Source organism: Schistocerca gregaria, unplaced genomic scaffold (genome assembly GCF_023897955.1).
Source record: "Schistocerca gregaria isolate iqSchGreg1 unplaced genomic scaffold, iqSchGreg1.2 ptg000949l, whole genome shotgun sequence".
NCBI classification, from domain to species: domain Eukaryota; kingdom Metazoa; phylum Arthropoda; class Insecta; order Orthoptera; family Acrididae; genus Schistocerca; species Schistocerca gregaria.
In genome coordinates this window covers 16,438-33,203 of record NW_026062302.1, presented here as the reverse complement: position 1 = coordinate 33,203, position 16,766 = coordinate 16,438, and the positions used below count along the sequence as shown (strand labels likewise).

The window sequence follows — 16,766 nt, the reverse complement described above, 5'->3', positions numbered from 1 at the left end:
AACCCTCTCCCCTCCGCTGCGAGGTCAACCATTTTTTTTCGCACTTGTTTCGTTCTCTCTCGCCACCATTCTTATCCATACAATCTTCCATCGCATCCGCTCGCCGTTCCTCATGTTCACTTTTTCCTGCTCTGTCTACACATTGCGTAGATGACGTTGGTATGCGGTGTTTCGACAACCCAACGCACGCTCACACTGGCGACACTTTAAACGCACACTCGAGAAAAAAAACACCTCTTCAATGTAAATCTCACGTCTAGGTAAAAATTCCCCCCTTTTACGCGGTGAACGCAAGAAGAACCCGAATTAATCCTCCGTCAAACAAATCCTCATAAAATTAGTTTGGAAATCCGAGTAGAGTGTAACAATACGCCATCTACGTAGGTTAATCAACGAGTACCGTGACCCCTCAGAGGTAGGCAACTCACTTGAAAGCCTTTCTAAAGAAATTTGGAGAAAACGTCTTCGTCTAATAAGTTCACGGGCACCTGTATCTATTGAGCGTCTGACGGGGCTATCGTCTGAATTCTAGCAGTTGTTTGGTTTTATTACTCTAATCAGCGTGACGCTGACGCTTCGCTAAGCCGTGATCGCGAGCCGTTGCACCACGAAACACGGTCTGCTCTCAATCGCGCGCAACCGTGGCCTTTTGTGCTCGGTGCGCATCCGCAATCTGACCTCTTTTCTCAGTCGCGTACCAACAACATATGAATGGTAGACTGCAGCTGAAAAACTGTGTCTGGAGCACACGCGTCCAACCTGTACTTCGATGCACGTTATAGGAGATGGAAAAAGAAAAAAAAGAAAAAAAAAACGTACACTTTTTTCAAGTCTGCACAACAATCTTGATCTGGATGCGCTTTCTTATACTCATGTACAGAAGACCATGTACCGATGTATACTAGCAGTCCCTCTATATCTGTACTGTGTTCCAGGATCGCTTGAAACCTCTCTACGTGCTTGAAGGGCGGGTTCAAGTCCTTATATCCGTTATCGACCAGTTCCCTGTGCTTCGTCCAATAGTTTTTTAAAATGCCTGAGTGCAACTAACGAAATTTTAGCAAATCGTTCGGTAGTGTGCAATCACGAGTCACGCCACTTACGTTTGAGAAGGCCCTTTCCACCGTGTCGTTGTTCATGACTCGAGCCATATCGTAGCACCAGATTGCAGCGCTGCCGCCGGGGACCAGGACTCTTTTGGCCTCTTTATAGAATTCTTCCAAATCGAACCAGTGTATGGCCTGAGCAACTGTGAGCAGATCTACTGAGTGGTCTTCTACCGGAATGGCATTTGAACCGCTTATCTGGAAATCGATTCTATTGGGGTCTATTTTTCTCCTCAGGATTTCTTCCCTGGCACCTTGAATTTGAACGGGCGACAAGTCAATCCCCAAGACGTGCTCGCCGTAGTTCAACAGACCGAAAGACGCCTGCCCGCTCCCGCAGCCGACGTCTACTATATTTTTGACAGGCAGACCTACAAAAAAAAATGAGTTTGTGTTTGGACTGCATATATGAGGAGCCGTTACATGGAGAGTGCCAAACACTGTGCTCAGAGCTGCGACAGCGCATACATTTTAGGTGCTTGGCGATGATTTCGAACACTTTAGGTGGGTAGCTGGGGCGCGCCTGTTTGTATTGGGTGTGATCGAAATACTCAATTATCTCATTCATGTAGACGTTTAAACAGTCTTCGGATCTATATAGCGTGGAAAGGAAAAAAAGCGTTTTGACAGCGAAAATTTTTTAGGTTGTTTTAGAGTTACCAAGCGTATCGGTCTTTTTTTAGCATTTTTTTTTTTGCTTTGCCTATCTTTCAATTTGAGTGGGAATGTTGTTGTAAGCAGATACGGACACCAACCCAACTCGGCTCTTAGACAGACGTGCTCTCGAATCTCGCGCATCATGTTTATACCCAAGGGCAAAATAGTTCCCAAATTCGAGGGCAGCACGCTATTTCTGGTACCGTGATTTTATCTTTGCGTGCATCGGTTCTCCGTCACACTAAGAGTGCATGCTTCAGCCTGCTCTGTCGATAGGAAATCTAGGTCAGCTCACCGTCGATGCGTTGATCTCGAACTTCTCTATTCCCTGCGTCGGCTATTTTGATGAAGAATTTGTTGTTCCCGTCGCTGGAAACGACGTATTCACTCAGGAAAACAGCGGTGTGCTGTCCACTGCTATCGAAGTCTACCACGCCAAACTACACGATGCTATTCCTGTCACTCTAGTACAACAGCGCTCGTCAATCATAACTGGATACGGTCGCGAGTATGCAGAGCATCTGTTCAAATGGATAAAGTCCGAAAGGTTTCGAGAAACCATCGTCATACTCGGACTCAATTCCTCGATGCGCATTGATTCTCAACTGGCCGGATCTCAGTTTCGATACGTCGCCACCCCTCTCGAGGCAGGAAAAAAAAAGCGCTTCGAACGCTGCGAACTCATCCCCCTGGAAGAGCCGCTAACGGCAGTCCTAAGACCAGGCTCGATCGCACGCAGGTTACATCAACTGGCTGAGAATGAAAAACTACCGCTCGTCGTGCTCGCGAGATTCGTGCACGGAGGCTACAGCGTTCAGGAATCAATTGAAACAGCGAAATTGTGTGCGCAGTATTTATCCTTGCCCAATGGTACTTTTTTTTTTCCTCTAATTTGTCATTGCGCCCTCACTAACGCGCGCGCACTCCACGACAGAAAACATCGAGGCACCCTGGAAACTGCCCACCTCTTGGAAGCACATCATGCAAACGCTCCCGTTCGATCAGAAACTATTCGGGTGAATGGAATAAACATAAGCACTTGTTGTCGCGACCTCGACTTTTTGAATTTTTAATGTGGTTCATTTGTCACTTTTTTTTTTCGAGAAATCGTCGATTTCATAGAATTCGGGCTTCGTTTCAAGGACGCCCCGTTGTCCGAAAAGGTAGCGATAGGGCCGTGCGCAGGAGTCTTCAAAGGGCTATTCGAGCACCTTGCGAGGCGATTTGTGGCGTTCGACACGCACGTCGACCCGTCGTAGGAGGGACGCACCAAATGTGCACTCCACGTGGCATTTCGAGAGATCCTCCCTCTTGTTGCACGGCCCCAACGCTGCTCCTGCCCCGTGGCGTGAAGTTCAGGGATTGCGACGTGTACACGCAGTTGCGTCTTTTCTTCGCGCAGGCGCGCGCGGCGACTTCCCAGTGAGAACCTCGTCCTTTCTGAAATGAGTGCGACTTCGCGAGGAAACACGTCTGAAGCCTTGAACATCTCTTCCCCAAAAAGCGGCATTTCGCCGCAAACGAATTGTTCGCAGATATACCGGTCTGTACACTCATGCAAAAATTTTATTATCCTTTAGTTATCACTCTTCATATAACCTCTCTATGAATTTCATGCACATGGATCAGGCGTTTCCCCTCACGTTTTTGGGCCTTACGCTCCCGTCTGAACAAAAAAAATTTGTGCAGACCTTCAGTCGCCTTCCAGTGCTTCAGCCGGAACTGCTTCGACAAGTGCTCCGATTGCTTTACCTGTACTTGGAGGGAAAACCTATCAATCGAAAAATTTGGACAGACCTTCAATCCCGCCTAGGCCTTTCCAACGAACAATTCAACCGACTCTCTTCTAAACTCCTCGAACTAGTCAGAGCAATTCTACGGTCCAATGCACCCCCAGAAAACGTCTTCCATGACTGTACCCACTTTCTGAAAATTGACCCCAAATACGCACAAGAAATATCGATCGCCATTCAATCCTGGTACAAACCTTTCATACAATTCGTGTATACACATCATTCATACACAAAAACTTTCCTTACCCTCTCAATTTGCTCTATTCCCCCTTAAAGGCAGCCCACCCTACACCGCGCTCTTTATTCTAAGAAGAGGATTCGCATGCCCGGTATGAAACCATCCGACCCTCGCGCATGCACGCGCCCTTGTCCTAACCTGTACTTCGCGCAGGACTCTACTCCTTCAAATGGCGTCTCGACGTCATCGCATCCACTTCCGCCATTCAGAAAGTTTTTAAACCGTCTATATGCGCTCAAATCATCACCACGGAGGGACAGATATACACTTTCAGCCTCTCGGTCTCGGCTTTCCACCGACTCCGCTCGTGTGTCTCTCTGCTGCTCCTAGAATTCGGTTTGGGCCCAACTGCGGCTGCCTTGCAGGACTGAAACGCTTCTCCTCTGACTTCGCCGTTTGGTCCTCCCCGCGTCGCACCCTTTCCTCAACTCCAATCCTGAATTTTCTGATACATGAGAGAAATGCGGCCGGGCGGAAAATCTGTTTTTGGTCAACACGTATAGACGCGCACACAAGCCAGTCTGCGATTGCCACCTATATATATACAGTGCGATTCGAACCCTGTCCCTTTGGATTTAAAAAAAAAATTGGCGTACAACGTGTCTAACTTTAAAAGCAGGAATTTTAAAAATCCAGTATTGTACACAAGGAAACCGAAATTCGTACTGCACTCACCGCCTTTCAGAATGAGCGGGCAAACGCAAATGCATACAACTTGGCATCGCAAACAGCGTTTTTGGCCAAACATATATCTATATGTTATATATATATACAACTTAGCATGTTGTATAAAAACCTGTAATGTGTCAAATCAACGACGTACCGTTTATGTGATCCAGCATATCCTCGAACGGTACAGAAACCACCTGAATGAATTCTCCGCTGTCCAGAGATTGCTTTGGATCCTTATTTTCTGGACTGTCTAAATCTACCTGTAGAACCAAAAATCAGAATTGCATCGTGATGAAAATTCAAAAAAAGAAAAACGTACCAAAACCTGTGCTAAAGCGGTACAATTGTTTGAAATTCCAGGATCCAAAACAATCCCTGGAGAACACGACACGAACTTGCCATGGTATCCACTGAAAACAAAACTGGTCAGATACGCATCAGATCAAACTGTACGCAAAACACGAATTCCTCGAGACGAACGTTTCTTCTCTGAGTTCTCTAACTGCAGTTTCTTCTATGGACTCATTCTCTTCACATAGACCAGCGGGAAATTCTAATGTATGCTTATTCATCGGCGGACGGAATTGAATGACAAGCAGAATTCGATCGTCCTTTTCAATCAGCAGCGGCTTTTCAGTGTCGCATTTGCTATTGTTTCTAACGATGGCCAATATATCCACGCCTTAAACCAACTCCGTCAATTTTAGTCGATATTACATACACACATAAAAAAAACGAACCGTTGGCAGACAGCTTGGAGCTACCTGTCCTCTCTATGGAATCCCAGCTCTAAAAAAATAAAAAAACACAACTTATGGATAATCTGCCTCTGTACATGACTGCAAGCTTCAAAAATCTACGCACTCTGATAGATCCAGACGGGTCCATATATGTCAAATTATACATTTCGATCCATGGTGTACTAGAAACCAACTTCTTATTTGTGACCTTTGGAAGCGTATCTTTTTTATAAGTTGTTGGGTAGTAGTAAGCCATTGGTTGTAATATGCAAACTGTGTCACTCCGAGTTCAATTAAAAAAAAATATATTTTCTATGATTTTCACCATACTAAATTTCAAAAAAAATGTTGTTGTCTTTCAAGCGCCATTGGCAGCCTCTTTTCTCAAACTTTCGTTCGAAACCCACCCTGAAGCCCTTCGCGTCTAATAGGAAACTATGTAGTTCTGCCATCGAGGAAACACCACTAGAAGCTGCATCTCACGATGGTCTAAATACGCCTCCAGTGATCACTCGCGAAAAATGTACGTAGTTCACTTTTTTTCTTTCGTTGTCATGCAATTCCATATAAACCCTTTTAGAAAGTCTACGTAGTTCTCAAGAACACACCCATGTTCGTGAACACTCGAGATATTTCTAGATTCATTGCCTCCAAAAGAGCCGAACAGCCCGAGAAAATTCTCCTACCCTTCAATGAACACATGTACCCTAAAAATCAATGGTGCCTGCTGTACAACGACGAAAAAAAGGCATTGGAAACAGCCAAAAAACTCCACAAAAAGAGACTTTACATATCTAACATCAAAGCAACGGTGTCGCCCTACATCACAACTTTTTTTCTGGGATCTGAACAACCCGAAAAATGCATTGTTGTACAAAATATCGAATATCGAACTAGTCGCCAAGAATTGAGCAACTTCATCTCTAAAATTCAGGGATTGTCGAGGCGAATGTCATACGTAGTATCAGAATCCAACAAGCCCATAGGTATGGGATACGTCAGGTTCGAGACAGAAGAAGATGCGACCATTGCCAGCATACTGAGACATAAAAGAACACTGGGGGGACGAACTTTAGATATCTCCCCACTTGCATAACAAAATGAATTTTTAGAATTTTCTGTAGGATACACTTTTTTTATACAATCGCATTAACAATTAGATCAGACACTTCCTCACTCAAACCTTTCGAAAATGCAGTCTGCATGTTAGAAGGCATCAAAAACTCTTGACCGAGTTCGATACTTTTTCCACAAGCGCATTTGTATCCCCTTATGAATGCCTCAAAATCCGAATAGCAACTTCTTATTTGGTCCAGTTGTATTTGGATTTGTTTGTTATAGTGATCAAGCGCGCGATACTCCTTCAATGCACGATTCAAATCACTCTCCAATTTAGATTTTTCCTTTTCAAAATTTTTTTTCAATTCTTCGTTCAAATGCTTGTAATTCTCTTGTAAGGCGCTCGCGGATACAACCGATTCCAAGCTCTCTGCATCCATATTCAAAGGATTCACGTGCGAATCCAACGGAAGCAGCGCCTGACACGCCAATTCGTACTTTCTTATCCTGTCTTTCAAATCGTTCACGGCTTCCTGAACTCTCGCATTATTCTTTTTCAAGCCATCAATGTAATTCTCCCTCGTCAATACCATTTGTTTCTTCTCTTCCTCTATAACTCTCATCTGATCCGATACGCTACATTTGAGCTGCGCATTCTGTTCCTTGAGACGCTGGGAAAGTTTGTGTTCAGTTTCTTTCTCCACACGCAGGGAAGAAACCTGCTCTCGGAGTCCCGCCTCCTTCTCTTCACATTCCAACAGCTTCTCTCTGTCTAAAATCACTTATTAGGAATGACACATATCATAGATATGCAGTTCTTTGTACAAAAAAAACAAGAATTGAGAGCATTCGCATACACTTTTGCAATTCAGCTTCACACGCATTAAATCGCTGAGACAGTGTCAAGTACTTCCGTTCAGATTCACGATTTGCGTTCTCGAGCTCAGAAATATGCGCCAACAGGTTGTCAAACTGATTCATCTGAGACACTTAACTGAAACAAATTTTAAAAAAAAAAAATAATTTTTTGACCTCAAATTTAACCAACACCATCGCTAAAGAAAAAACATTTTTGCCTTCAGTATGGTACGCTTCCATTTTCATACATCTCCATCTCTATGTAAAACGCTCGTTCCGCTTTCTCTCTTTAATACCAAAACCAAATCTAATCCCTCCAGTAGCCACCCAAGGCCCCTGCCAAAGGAGGGAAAAGCGCCCCTAAAGGAAAACAATCGAAGCAAGCCAAACCAACAAAACCAACTTCTGGTGCAGGCAAAGATAAAAAGGTATATATACATGACTTTAAGGCATTTTAAGCGTACACATACATACTTCCTCACTTTTTTTTTGCCCCCTTAGAAATGGTCTAAATCTCGCACTAGAGAACGTCAAACAAACGCAGTATATATAGATCAAAACACTCATAAAAAAATATTAGAAGAATTACCAACCTACAAAGTCATCACCCCCTCCTTTGTCACCGAGCGATTGAAACTGAATGGCAGTCTATCTCGTAGAATTATCAGAGACATGGAAAAGAAAAAACTCATACAACCTGTCTCAAAACACCACGCGCAAATGATTTACACACGTATCAAAGTCGAAAAAACAGAAGCTGTTGCATAAAAAATGTCAACCATAATATACCGATTATCATCAAAAATTTTAATATTCATTTTCAGTAATGTTTTTTTCTTTGTCTAGACGCCTAAACTTATCCTCCAATCGAAGCGTATATTCATCCAGTTGAACGAGCGAGTTCTCTAAACCAATCAGACTCTTCTCAATTTTGTCTATTTGACTCAATAACGGCAATAATTTCTCATCTTCTATCACCTGTCAGCAACAAATTTATCCCGTCTTTCTGTAAGAAAGGCCTTTCTACGTACATTTTTCTTTCAGTGCTTCCACCTGAGTTATAAGCATCCGACCCTGCTCCGTCATCGCCGCGTACCACGCCTCCACCTTCGCATTCATCTGCTCTACCGAGTAGTAATCGATACTCAAACCTTTTAAAATCTCAGTACACACGTTCACCCTCTTTCTCACCCTACAATATCACACTTACTATCGAGTTTTCCTCTCATGTACTCTGATAACTTGTCAAAAAAATCATGGCCGCTCTCTATCAAGTGCTGCCTCCTGTTCCCAATGTCATCAGGCAATATCTTCGCATCGCCCATCTTGTCCAATCACATTCATCAAGATCTTTGATCACTTCCGCGAAACGTTCTGAGAAAACAAACCGGGTGCAAAAAATAGACAATTTTTTCATCTACAAATTCTCAAAAACAGCCCGTTCTCTTTTGTGCCAAGCGCTTCAATACCAATCTGTACATTACCGCCCGTGGCAACTAATGCCAGAAAATGGCGGGAACTACGAAACTTAGAGACTGCATCGTGTTCCACGCATACTTCTCTCCCAAACAAGCTGTCGTATCCAGGTCTGTGGTCACGAGGCGGCCTGTCAGTACACCTACCTCCAAAAACAACATCACCCATTGTACGTGATGAACAAATTTAGGCCGCAAAAACATCCTTTCTTCCTTTAATACACACATGCATCTATCGATTACCACGAAGAAGGATACCCGGACCTGATCAAATAATAGCTGTGGTTTAATCAGCACGCGCTTTCAAGCACAACACAAATCTAGTACAAAATGTACCAGTCTAGCGAATATCCATGTTATTGCTCCTTCCCTCTCATGCACATGTATCTGTCTGCAGGATCTCTAATTCAGCCCTGATTGAAAAAGACTCTCAAAAGTCGGCTGATCGTCACCTTCAGATGACTTCTTTTCCTCCGCGTCTTATTCGAAATTTCTGCATCACGGCACATATCGACCATGGGAAAACAACACTAAGCACCAAACTACTTGCCCTAGCAGGAACTCTCGCACAGACTCAACAGAACGAAATGTACCTGGACAAGCTCCGAGTTGAAAAAGAACGCGGCATCACGGTAAAAGCACAAACCGCGAGTATGCTGCATATATACGACAATGAAACATACCTGTTGAATCTAATTGACACACCAGGACATGTCGACTTTTCCTACGAAGTCAGTAGGAGCATGGCATCCTGCGAAGGTGCTCTGTTGCTTGTCGACGCTGCCAAGGGAATTCAAGCACAAAGTATAGCAAATTGGTGGCTGGCCAAGCAGAATAACTTGGCTATGATCCCTGTGATCAATAAAATAGACTTGCACACGGCACAGCCAGCCAAAGTCGCAGCGGACTTACAAAACACTCTGAACTTTAAGCCGAATGAAATCTTACAAGTTTCGGCTTTGTCAGGAATAGGAATTGAGCAAATCTGCCCATCTATCGTCGAGAACATTCCCCCGCCAACTTGTCAGACAGACGGTCCATTTCGAGCCCTATTATTTGATAGTTGGTATCAGGATACCTTCTCCGGAGTCATCTGTCTAATCAAGGTCGCTGATGGCTCTGTCAGCGTAGGCGACAAAATTGTAGCCGCGTCTACTAAAAAAACATACCAGGTAGTGGAAGTCGGCATCATGTTCCCCGAGTTATATTCAACAGGCGTATTGTACAGCGGTCAGGTTGGTTATATTAAAATTGGCATGAAGTCTGCTCAGGAAGCACGGGTAGGTGACACCTTTTATCATGAAGAAAAAGTTGTACCATTGTTTCCCAGCTACCAACCTGTGAAACCAATGGTCTATGCAGGTCTATATCCGGACGTCAACTCAGATTTCAACGCGCTCTGCAACGCCATGAATAAGCTGTTGCTGACAGATGCCTCCGTGACGACGACCCGTAACGTTAACAATGTGCTGGGTATGGGATATCGCTGTGGTTTCTTAGGACTTTTGCATATGGACGTTTTTTTACAGCGGTTACGAGAAGAATACAACACAAAAGTGATCGTCACTGCACCAAGTGTTTCTGTTAGGGTCGAACTGAGGTCAGGCGAACAGATAGAAGTCACACAAACTAGCGCATTTCCTCCCAGAGAACAGATCAAGCAGACATTTGAGCCATTCGTCAGAGCTTCTTTGTTCGTTCCGAAGCAGTATCTAGGCACCATCACCAACCTGTGCATTGAACGCCGCAGTACATTGATCAACACAGAATGGATTGATACCAAGTGTGTTCGCTTAACCTATCACATGCCATTGTCGGAGGTCATATTTGACTTCTTTGATCAAGTCAAGCAACTCTCTAGTGGATACGCTACCTTGGACTATGAAGAAACTGGATACGAACCCTCGGACCTTGTCAAGTTAGACATTCTGCTCAACGGAGAAGTAGCCGAACCTTTGTCAGTCATATGCCATCGAAGTAAGGCAGAGACACTCGGAAGAAAAATAGCTTCAAAGCTCAAAACAACCATACCAAGACAAATGTTCGAAATACGAGTGCAGGCCGCAATCGGCTCTAAAATTGTGGCAAGAGAGAACATCAATCCGTTCAGAAAAGATGTAACTGCCAAGTGCTACGGAGGGGATGGTACTCGCAAACAAAAACTCTTAGAAAAGCAAAAAGAAGGCAAGAAGAGAATGAAGTCTGTGGGAAATGTGGAATTACCACCTGAAGCCTTTATGGCCGTTATCAAGATATAAGAACATGTCCGTATGCAGAAAATGTTTTGCGACTTGCATCTCGGAGGTAATATTCTTTTGAGGTCATCTCTGTCAAGAACCAAGAACAATAAAGCATAAGCCCTAGTTTGCAGTAAATTAGTGCTTTTTTTTTAACACAAGTTATTTTGCACAAATTGTTCAGTGTGGGTTTTTCTGCTAGGTTTGCACTTCCATATTTATTTTTTGATAGCTCAAAAATTGTTCTCACTTTGTTTATTTTAGGTATGTGTGCATACAGTGCGCATCGCCCTCTATCATTCAGAATTTGTAAGCGCTCGCTCTAGGTTTGGTGACACAGTCGACTCAACGTTACCTCGTCCTTCTTCTCTGCTATTATGGCTCTGCTAAAAAAAGTATTTCGCATATCATTTAGGACGTTCGCGAAGTCCGAGCTTCACCAATCGCTAATCTGACCTTTTTTTGCGCGGTTGCCGGTTGCCTCTGTGCGCACGAAGCAGATAGGGTTAGGAAATCACTACAGTGACGATGTACAATTCAAAGAGTTGAGGAAAGAGTTCGAGGAGTCGAGGAAGATTCTCGAAAATGTGAGCAAGAACCTCAACAAGTTTTTGGAAAAAGTGGACGGTACGTGTCGATGCGGTCACAAGTAGTAGGAAGAGAGACAGGTTTAGGTGTCATATTAACGCATTTTTTAGAATTGCTGAAGACACAGGAAAGGTTGTCGAATGAAATTCTTCAAGACGACAATAACTTCAACACCACACCTGAACTCTTGAAGCTCTATAAGTCAGCATCAGATCTACAGATGCGCGAAAGGGATGCACTGAATCATCATGTGCGCACCATATGTTTGGATCCATTGAACAAGTATAAGGCACAGTATCGAGAGATACAAGAGCGCCTTCACGAGCACAAACGACTTGGGGAAGAAGTGGAAAAGTTGGGGTCAGAACATCGAAATGCGAAAAAAAAGAATTCCGCACTTGCAGCTGGAATTGAAAGGCGGCTCGGTGCCTCTAAACAGCATCATGGTGAACTGCATGAGGAGCTGTGTCAAGATATCCATGCATTGATTAGTGACCGAAACAAGTTTTTAGAGCCGATCATGGCAATTCTATTTAATATACAGCTAAGGTTCTATCAAGGCGAACATCAGGCATTTTTGCAATTTGCTAATCAAGTTCCGAATGTCCAGCCCGACGTCCTGCAAAACTACCCACGTGTAATCAGACCCAGAAAAGATAGCGTCTTATCTAAAGGCTATGGTACGTATTTGGGGTGGTGTCAATTGGTGTCTGTTACCTGTCAAATTTTTTCTGACGCTCATTTGTGCTGTGCTCAATGCAACAGCGGCAAAAGCTGCGCAAACATCACAACCAGCAGCGGCTCCTGCGGTACCGAACGCGCAATTTGGTACTCATTATGCCGCCTACCCGGTGGCTGCCCAGGTAAACCCTCAGACTAACATGGGCTATTCGGTAGCTGCCCAGGTAAACCCTCAGACTAACATGGGGGGATATCCGACGAGTGGCCAGACGAACCCTCAGACTAATATGGGATATCCGACGAGTGGCCAGACGAACCCTCAGACTAATATGGGGTATCCGATGGCTGGCCAGATGAACTATCCGACTAATACAGGACATCCGGCGGCTGGCCAGATGAACCCTATGAATAACGCACAATACTACACCCCTTCTCCTCCTGCATACAGAATGCAAGGCATATGGAATTTTGACGCGCAGGATCCCCTCGCAGCTGTCATTCAAAGCTGGTGATCAAATGACTATTATTGCTCAACTTGATGCTAACTGGTGGTTTGCGGAGATGAATGGGGCCCGAGGGTATATTCCGTCTAAATATGTCACTCCAGTTTGAGAGTTATAAATCAACCCTTTTTACAACTTATCGATAAATCGGTACATTCGAACTAAAGTAACCGTGTACGCGAAATAATCTACTTCACGTTTGTAACTGTTGCTTTGACTCACCTGACGATTTTTTATGGTTGGGAGTACCAATATTTCATTCTTTTGCTCGCTCCTAGTTCAGGGATTCGTCGTTAACAGTAATTCTAAGATATTATGAGCGATACGAGCGGGACCAGCGCGTCTGGGTCGCAGGATGGGACGTCGGGCGAGAACCGCCTGCCAAGTCATCTGAACTCTCTTAAGTCATATCCGCAAAAAGTACGCGTTCTTTTTGTAACTGGAACGAACAAAATTAAAAACAACGCGCGAATGCCTTCGTTATTAACCTGTCTCAAATTTTGTCTTATTCGTTGTGTCTACCTGTCTCTCAAAAAACACACTAGCCATTATCGCGCGAAAAGTATGGACACAACTTTCATAGCCTCCTCGATTCCCCTACGGACCCAGTGAGTGTAGAAGCGGAAATTCAACGGCTGGAGCACCACTTAGAAGTGTCGCAACGAACATCAACGTACAGTTCGATTCGAAAAAGTTTGTCTCTCAAGCAGGTCAACCCGAGGGCAGTTTGAAAGTATGCATGCGTGCAGAATAAAAATTCGACAGATCTCTCTCGTCAACACACAGTTAGCGTAGAACCTGCTGTTTTTTCTTGATTTGTTTTTGGTTTTTGAGGAGCGTTGAAACGTCGTCGGCTGGAGAGAGATCTCGAATGTGTTTCATAGGACTGACCGGACGGAGGTGCTGGGAATTTTTTCCTACGCTCTGTGAAGTCGGACGAAGGATGCTTTGTGGGTGGATGAAATTGCCGGCGTACAATTTGTATGCAAAATAATGTATACAGCATATATGTGTGTGCGTTATGTAGGGTCAGAAATTGGCAGAATTTTAGTTGGCTATTGTGTTGATATGGAGAGAAAGCTCAGGTATCACGAGCAGAAGCTCCTCAAGAAGGTTAACTTCTTGGAGTATAAGAAGGAGAGAAATGCGGTTGAAGCGATGATCTTAAGCCGATACATGGTTCAAAAGCGTGAGGACTACGTCGCGTACGTGTGTTTTGTGCGTTTATGATCTTCCGGACATCACTTTGCGGTCCGAGGGATGTAAGGTGATACGTACGGTCGATCAAGAGAGGTAAGGGTGTACTTTGAGGCAGTGGTGAAGATACGCATGCAATAACAAAAACATTTTTAGGTACAATAAAATTGTATTGATGATAAAGAGGTTGGCAATGATGTTGAGCAAGTTGAATCCAAGAGATCCGTATCGTGAAAAAATGGAGAGTTTGTTGTTACAGAAGCTGTACGTTTTGCACAGTGTGAGGACTTTGAAGAACGAAATTTTCAGTACTTCTAACATTTTTTGAAAAAAATAAAGGTATGACATGGAATGATACCGTTGAAGAAGTCGTTGGCACAATGTGCCAAGTTGACGGCAACGAGTTTATGTCGACGGAGGCTTCCGGTCGTATTATGTCGGTTGAAATTTTGCGAGTATTTAAAGGAAGCTGTCACGTTCGTGCAGCAGGGACACATTCGCGTTGGTCCAGACGTGATCACAGATCCTGCCTTTTTGGTGACAAGACAGATGGAGGATTTCGTGACGTGGGCAGACAGGAGCAAGATTCGCCAGAAGATGCTGGCGTACAACGAAAAGTTGGATGACTACGATTTTCTTTAACGGCTCTTCATACATTATGCCTTTTTTTTTCGTCGGCTGGAAGTTTAGTTTTTGTTTTTTTTTTGACTCGGCGTTTTATGAGTCGCGTGATGTGAAGGACGACGCCTGCTTTGATTCCTAGCTGTTCCATTGTCATGGCGTCGTCAAGGAGATGTACGTCCCTGTGCGGTCAGACAGTATTGAGTCCACAGATAGTCCACATGAATGAATGGTACATTGTGTGCGGTTTTTAGACGGCGAGCCGCCTTAACATAGAAGTTTTTCAGCTGTTTGACAGTGGAGGTGGGGCGAACGACGAGTTCTGCTCGGCGTGTATACGTTATTAGATGCTAGTCAAAAAAAATCGTGTATGACAGAGGAGGTGATGAACTTACCGACTTGATCACCATCCAGTCTTTTGACGTGAAGCGTGAATGCCAGTCCTAACTCTAGCAGTATGAGATTGTCTAGTTCGGAAGAGGCTATGTCTGGGGGGAGGTGGCACAGAAGGGGGTGAGATTGAAGTTGGTGGGCAGAGATTCGAGTTCCGAATCGGTGGCGTGCTGGAACGCGAGGGCGGACAGGGGACGAGAAGTGAGAGGCGCTAGCCGAGCGAGAAGCACGATGCGATGGCATGCATGAGATGAAGAGAAAAATGAGGTTTGTACGAGAAAAAAAAACTGTGTGCTAAAAAGTGCGTTATGTATTCTATGTATATAAAGGGGGAATGTGTGTTTTGTTTTATTTGATCATTTCTATGTTCCATCCGAACACGCTATGAATAGGTCTCCAGAAATGTGTTCTCCATCCACTGCACGTTCTGGACAGATCGGAATTTGGAATATCAGATTGAGATAGAGTGACTTCGGAGTATTTGCCATCGACGGTTTTGATGTCGATGGAGACCAGGCTATAGTGTCCGCTGGGCCAATCTGAGAACCTCCATTTTTGAACGATTTTCGATCCGGGAACGAGTTCTTGAATGACGCCGACCACGTTTCCGCTGAACAGGCTGAATTCGGTGCCTACTTTATCGGAAATGAATGCAGCGCTCCTCGTGAATGCAGAGACCCTCTGAGGGTCTAACAGGGTTTCGTACAAGACTTGCGAAGGAGCATTAAATTTGATGACTTGACTGAAGCTCGAAAATTCAGGTGTGACGTTTTTTGTCTGTTTCTTGGACAGCTGGACTAGACAAGATGCGCTTTGAGCTATCTTTGGAGTCAGTGGTTGTTTCGGCAGCGCGTTGAGGATCTGACACCTGGTGACTGGATATCATTTCCTCAACGGCGCACTTGAAGACAGATCTAACTATATCCGTAGATTTTTTCGCCAGCGAATGAAGCTTGAGTCCGTCAGCGTCGCGTTCTTTATCGTCTATTGTTATTTTTACATCAAAATCGTCGTCCATCACCGTTATGTTTGAACATTCGATTTTTCCCTTGACGGTCCTCTTGTTTTGGTCTTCTTCACCAGATTCGTCGCTCGCTCGACGCATCTTCATTTTTCCGCACCACTCCAGCTTCATGTTCAAGTCCCACAAAAATTTCCTTTTCCCCTTTCGATTGCTCATAAAGACTTCACCCTGAAAGAAAGAGTCAATACACAAACATGCGCGTACCAGTCTCAACTTTCAGGCTGTCTCGTACCGTCAGACTGTCTAGGCAGTTTATCCAGACTTTGCACTCGTCATCTTCGGCGATGCCTTTTTTTTCGAACATCGATGTAAGCTTATCTTTCATCCATGGGTACAAACTCTGTTCGCTCCTGTAAGCAAAAAAAAAAAAGAAGCAAAAGACAAAAGCCAAAAGTCGACAATTCAAATAGTATTAACATCTGATCTGCCTAAACCTTTCGCTCGGGACCCTGATTTAGAAGGAAATAGCGCGTCGGTGTGCGTACCAGTGCCAGTTGTTCACGTTCTTCCCATCCTCGCGGTTCGTTACAAGCCATCTGTTAAAAGTCCCGTCAATATTTGTGTAAAAAAAAATAATTTGTGGTACGTTCCCTGCGCACCTTGGATCTCCTTCTCCTAGTTTTGCCATCTTTGCGACGAACAGTGCGCTCGATACAGACGGACGTCGATATTAGACCGGTTGTAAAGAAATTTTGGCTGGTCTGAGAAAGATAACGTGCCTTCTGTCTTTAGATCGTTCAATGAAAATCGTCGTGGAACTAGGTGAAATTTACTTTTTTTTTTTTACAAATTCTGGTCCCCTAACTGCTTTCGACAGACATCAGCTAGGAATCCAGACCAAACTTGAAATCGGTGGTTGAGCTTTTTCTCGCAGTGAACTGAAAATCGAGATCCCAGTCCGCCTCTGGAGGGGTCGGGCAAGGC

General features: G+C 44.3%; 7 protein-coding genes and 2 long non-coding RNA genes across 13 annotated transcripts; 4 read left to right on the top strand and 5 right to left on the bottom strand.

Moving 5' to 3' along the window:
• Positions 1–493: 493 nt before the first annotated feature.
• LOC126325944 (putative methyltransferase DDB_G0268948) lies at positions 494–1,697 on the bottom strand. The gene is made up of 4 exons (XM_049995448.1): positions 1,575–1,697; positions 1,104–1,477; positions 820–1,046; positions 494–759 (listed from the first exon to the last, which is right to left on the bottom strand). The coding sequence occupies exons 1-4, from the start codon at positions 1,672–1,674 to the stop codon at positions 687–689; spliced, it is 774 nt and encodes a 257-aa protein (XP_049851405.1). The 5' UTR covers positions 1,675–1,697; the 3' UTR covers positions 494–686.
• Positions 1,698–2,014: 317 nt separating this feature from the next.
• Positions 2,015–2,814, top strand: LOC126325945 (proteasome assembly chaperone 2-like). Its single transcript, XM_049995449.1, has 2 exons — positions 2,015–2,633; positions 2,698–2,814. Exons 1-2 carry the CDS (start codon positions 2,015–2,017, stop codon positions 2,781–2,783), a joined length of 705 nt encoding a protein of 234 aa, XP_049851406.1. The 3' UTR covers positions 2,784–2,814.
• A 1,048-nt stretch (positions 2,815–3,862) lies between these two features.
• On the bottom strand, positions 3,863–5,504 carry LOC126325938 (ADP-sugar pyrophosphatase-like). The gene is made up of 6 exons (XM_049995438.1): positions 5,331–5,504; positions 5,207–5,255; positions 4,947–5,148; positions 4,786–4,876; positions 4,618–4,726; positions 3,863–4,546 (listed from the first exon to the last, which is right to left on the bottom strand). The coding sequence occupies exons 1-6, from the start codon at positions 5,460–5,462 to the stop codon at positions 4,476–4,478; spliced, it is 654 nt and encodes a 217-aa protein (XP_049851395.1). The 5' UTR covers positions 5,463–5,504; the 3' UTR covers positions 3,863–4,475.
• Positions 5,505–6,342: 838 nt separating this feature from the next.
• LOC126325905 (kinesin-like protein KIF15) lies at positions 6,343–7,255 on the bottom strand. The gene is made up of 2 exons (XM_049995393.1): positions 7,123–7,255; positions 6,343–7,037 (listed from the first exon to the last, which is right to left on the bottom strand). The coding sequence occupies exons 1-2, from the start codon at positions 7,244–7,246 to the stop codon at positions 6,343–6,345; spliced, it is 819 nt and encodes a 272-aa protein (XP_049851350.1). The 5' UTR covers positions 7,247–7,255.
• Positions 7,256–8,003: 748 nt separating this feature from the next.
• LOC126325934 (uncharacterized) lies at positions 8,004–8,457 on the bottom strand. Its single transcript, XR_007560422.1, has 3 exons — positions 8,334–8,457; positions 8,155–8,274; positions 8,004–8,091 (listed from the first exon to the last, which is right to left on the bottom strand). It is a non-coding gene; the product is annotated as an uncharacterized LOC126325934 (long non-coding RNA).
• Positions 8,458–8,573: 116 nt separating this feature from the next.
• Positions 8,574–10,994, top strand: LOC126325933 (elongation factor 4-like). 2 transcript variants are annotated; one of them, XM_049995431.1, is made up of 2 exons: positions 8,574–8,768; positions 9,025–10,967. In XM_049995431.1, exons 1-2 carry the CDS (start codon positions 8,633–8,635, stop codon positions 10,854–10,856), a joined length of 1,968 nt encoding a protein of 655 aa, XP_049851388.1. In that variant the 5' UTR covers positions 8,574–8,632; the 3' UTR covers positions 10,857–10,967. The 2 variants fall into 2 exon arrangements, with proteins under 2 accessions (XP_049851388.1, XP_049851389.1); XM_049995432.1 differs by having other exon boundaries at positions 8,588–8,768; positions 9,154–10,994.
• Positions 10,995–11,077: 83 nt separating this feature from the next.
• Positions 11,078–13,624, top strand: LOC126325936 (uncharacterized). Of its 3 annotated transcripts, none has more exons than XM_049995435.1 (4): positions 11,078–11,230; positions 11,336–11,462; positions 11,534–12,103; positions 12,189–12,755. In XM_049995435.1, the coding sequence occupies exons 1-4, from the start codon at positions 11,213–11,215 to the stop codon at positions 12,614–12,616; spliced, it is 1,143 nt and encodes a 380-aa protein (XP_049851392.1). In that variant the 5' UTR covers positions 11,078–11,212; the 3' UTR covers positions 12,617–12,755. The 3 variants fall into 3 exon arrangements, 2 of the variants coding, with proteins under 2 accessions (XP_049851392.1, XP_049851391.1); XM_049995434.1 differs by having other exon boundaries at positions 11,094–11,230; positions 11,333–11,462; XR_007560423.1 differs by lacking the exon at positions 11,078–11,230 and adding an exon at positions 13,153–13,624 and having other exon boundaries at positions 11,246–11,462; positions 12,189–13,027.
• Positions 13,625–13,675: 51 nt separating this feature from the next.
• Positions 13,676–14,476, top strand: LOC126325951 (uncharacterized). 2 transcript variants are annotated; one of them, XR_007560424.1, is made up of 2 exons: positions 13,676–13,812; positions 13,961–14,476. It is a non-coding gene; the product is annotated as an uncharacterized LOC126325951 (long non-coding RNA). The 2 variants fall into 2 exon arrangements; XR_007560425.1 differs by having other exon boundaries at positions 13,676–13,900.
• Positions 14,477–15,140: 664 nt separating this feature from the next.
• On the bottom strand, positions 15,141–16,584 carry LOC126325950 (activator of 90 kDa heat shock protein ATPase homolog). The gene is made up of 4 exons (XM_049995458.1): positions 16,442–16,584; positions 16,328–16,378; positions 16,075–16,192; positions 15,141–16,010 (listed from the first exon to the last, which is right to left on the bottom strand). Exons 1-4 carry the CDS (start codon positions 16,468–16,470, stop codon positions 15,576–15,578), a joined length of 633 nt encoding a protein of 210 aa, XP_049851415.1. The 5' UTR covers positions 16,471–16,584; the 3' UTR covers positions 15,141–15,575.
• Positions 16,585–16,766: the final 182 nt, after the last annotated feature.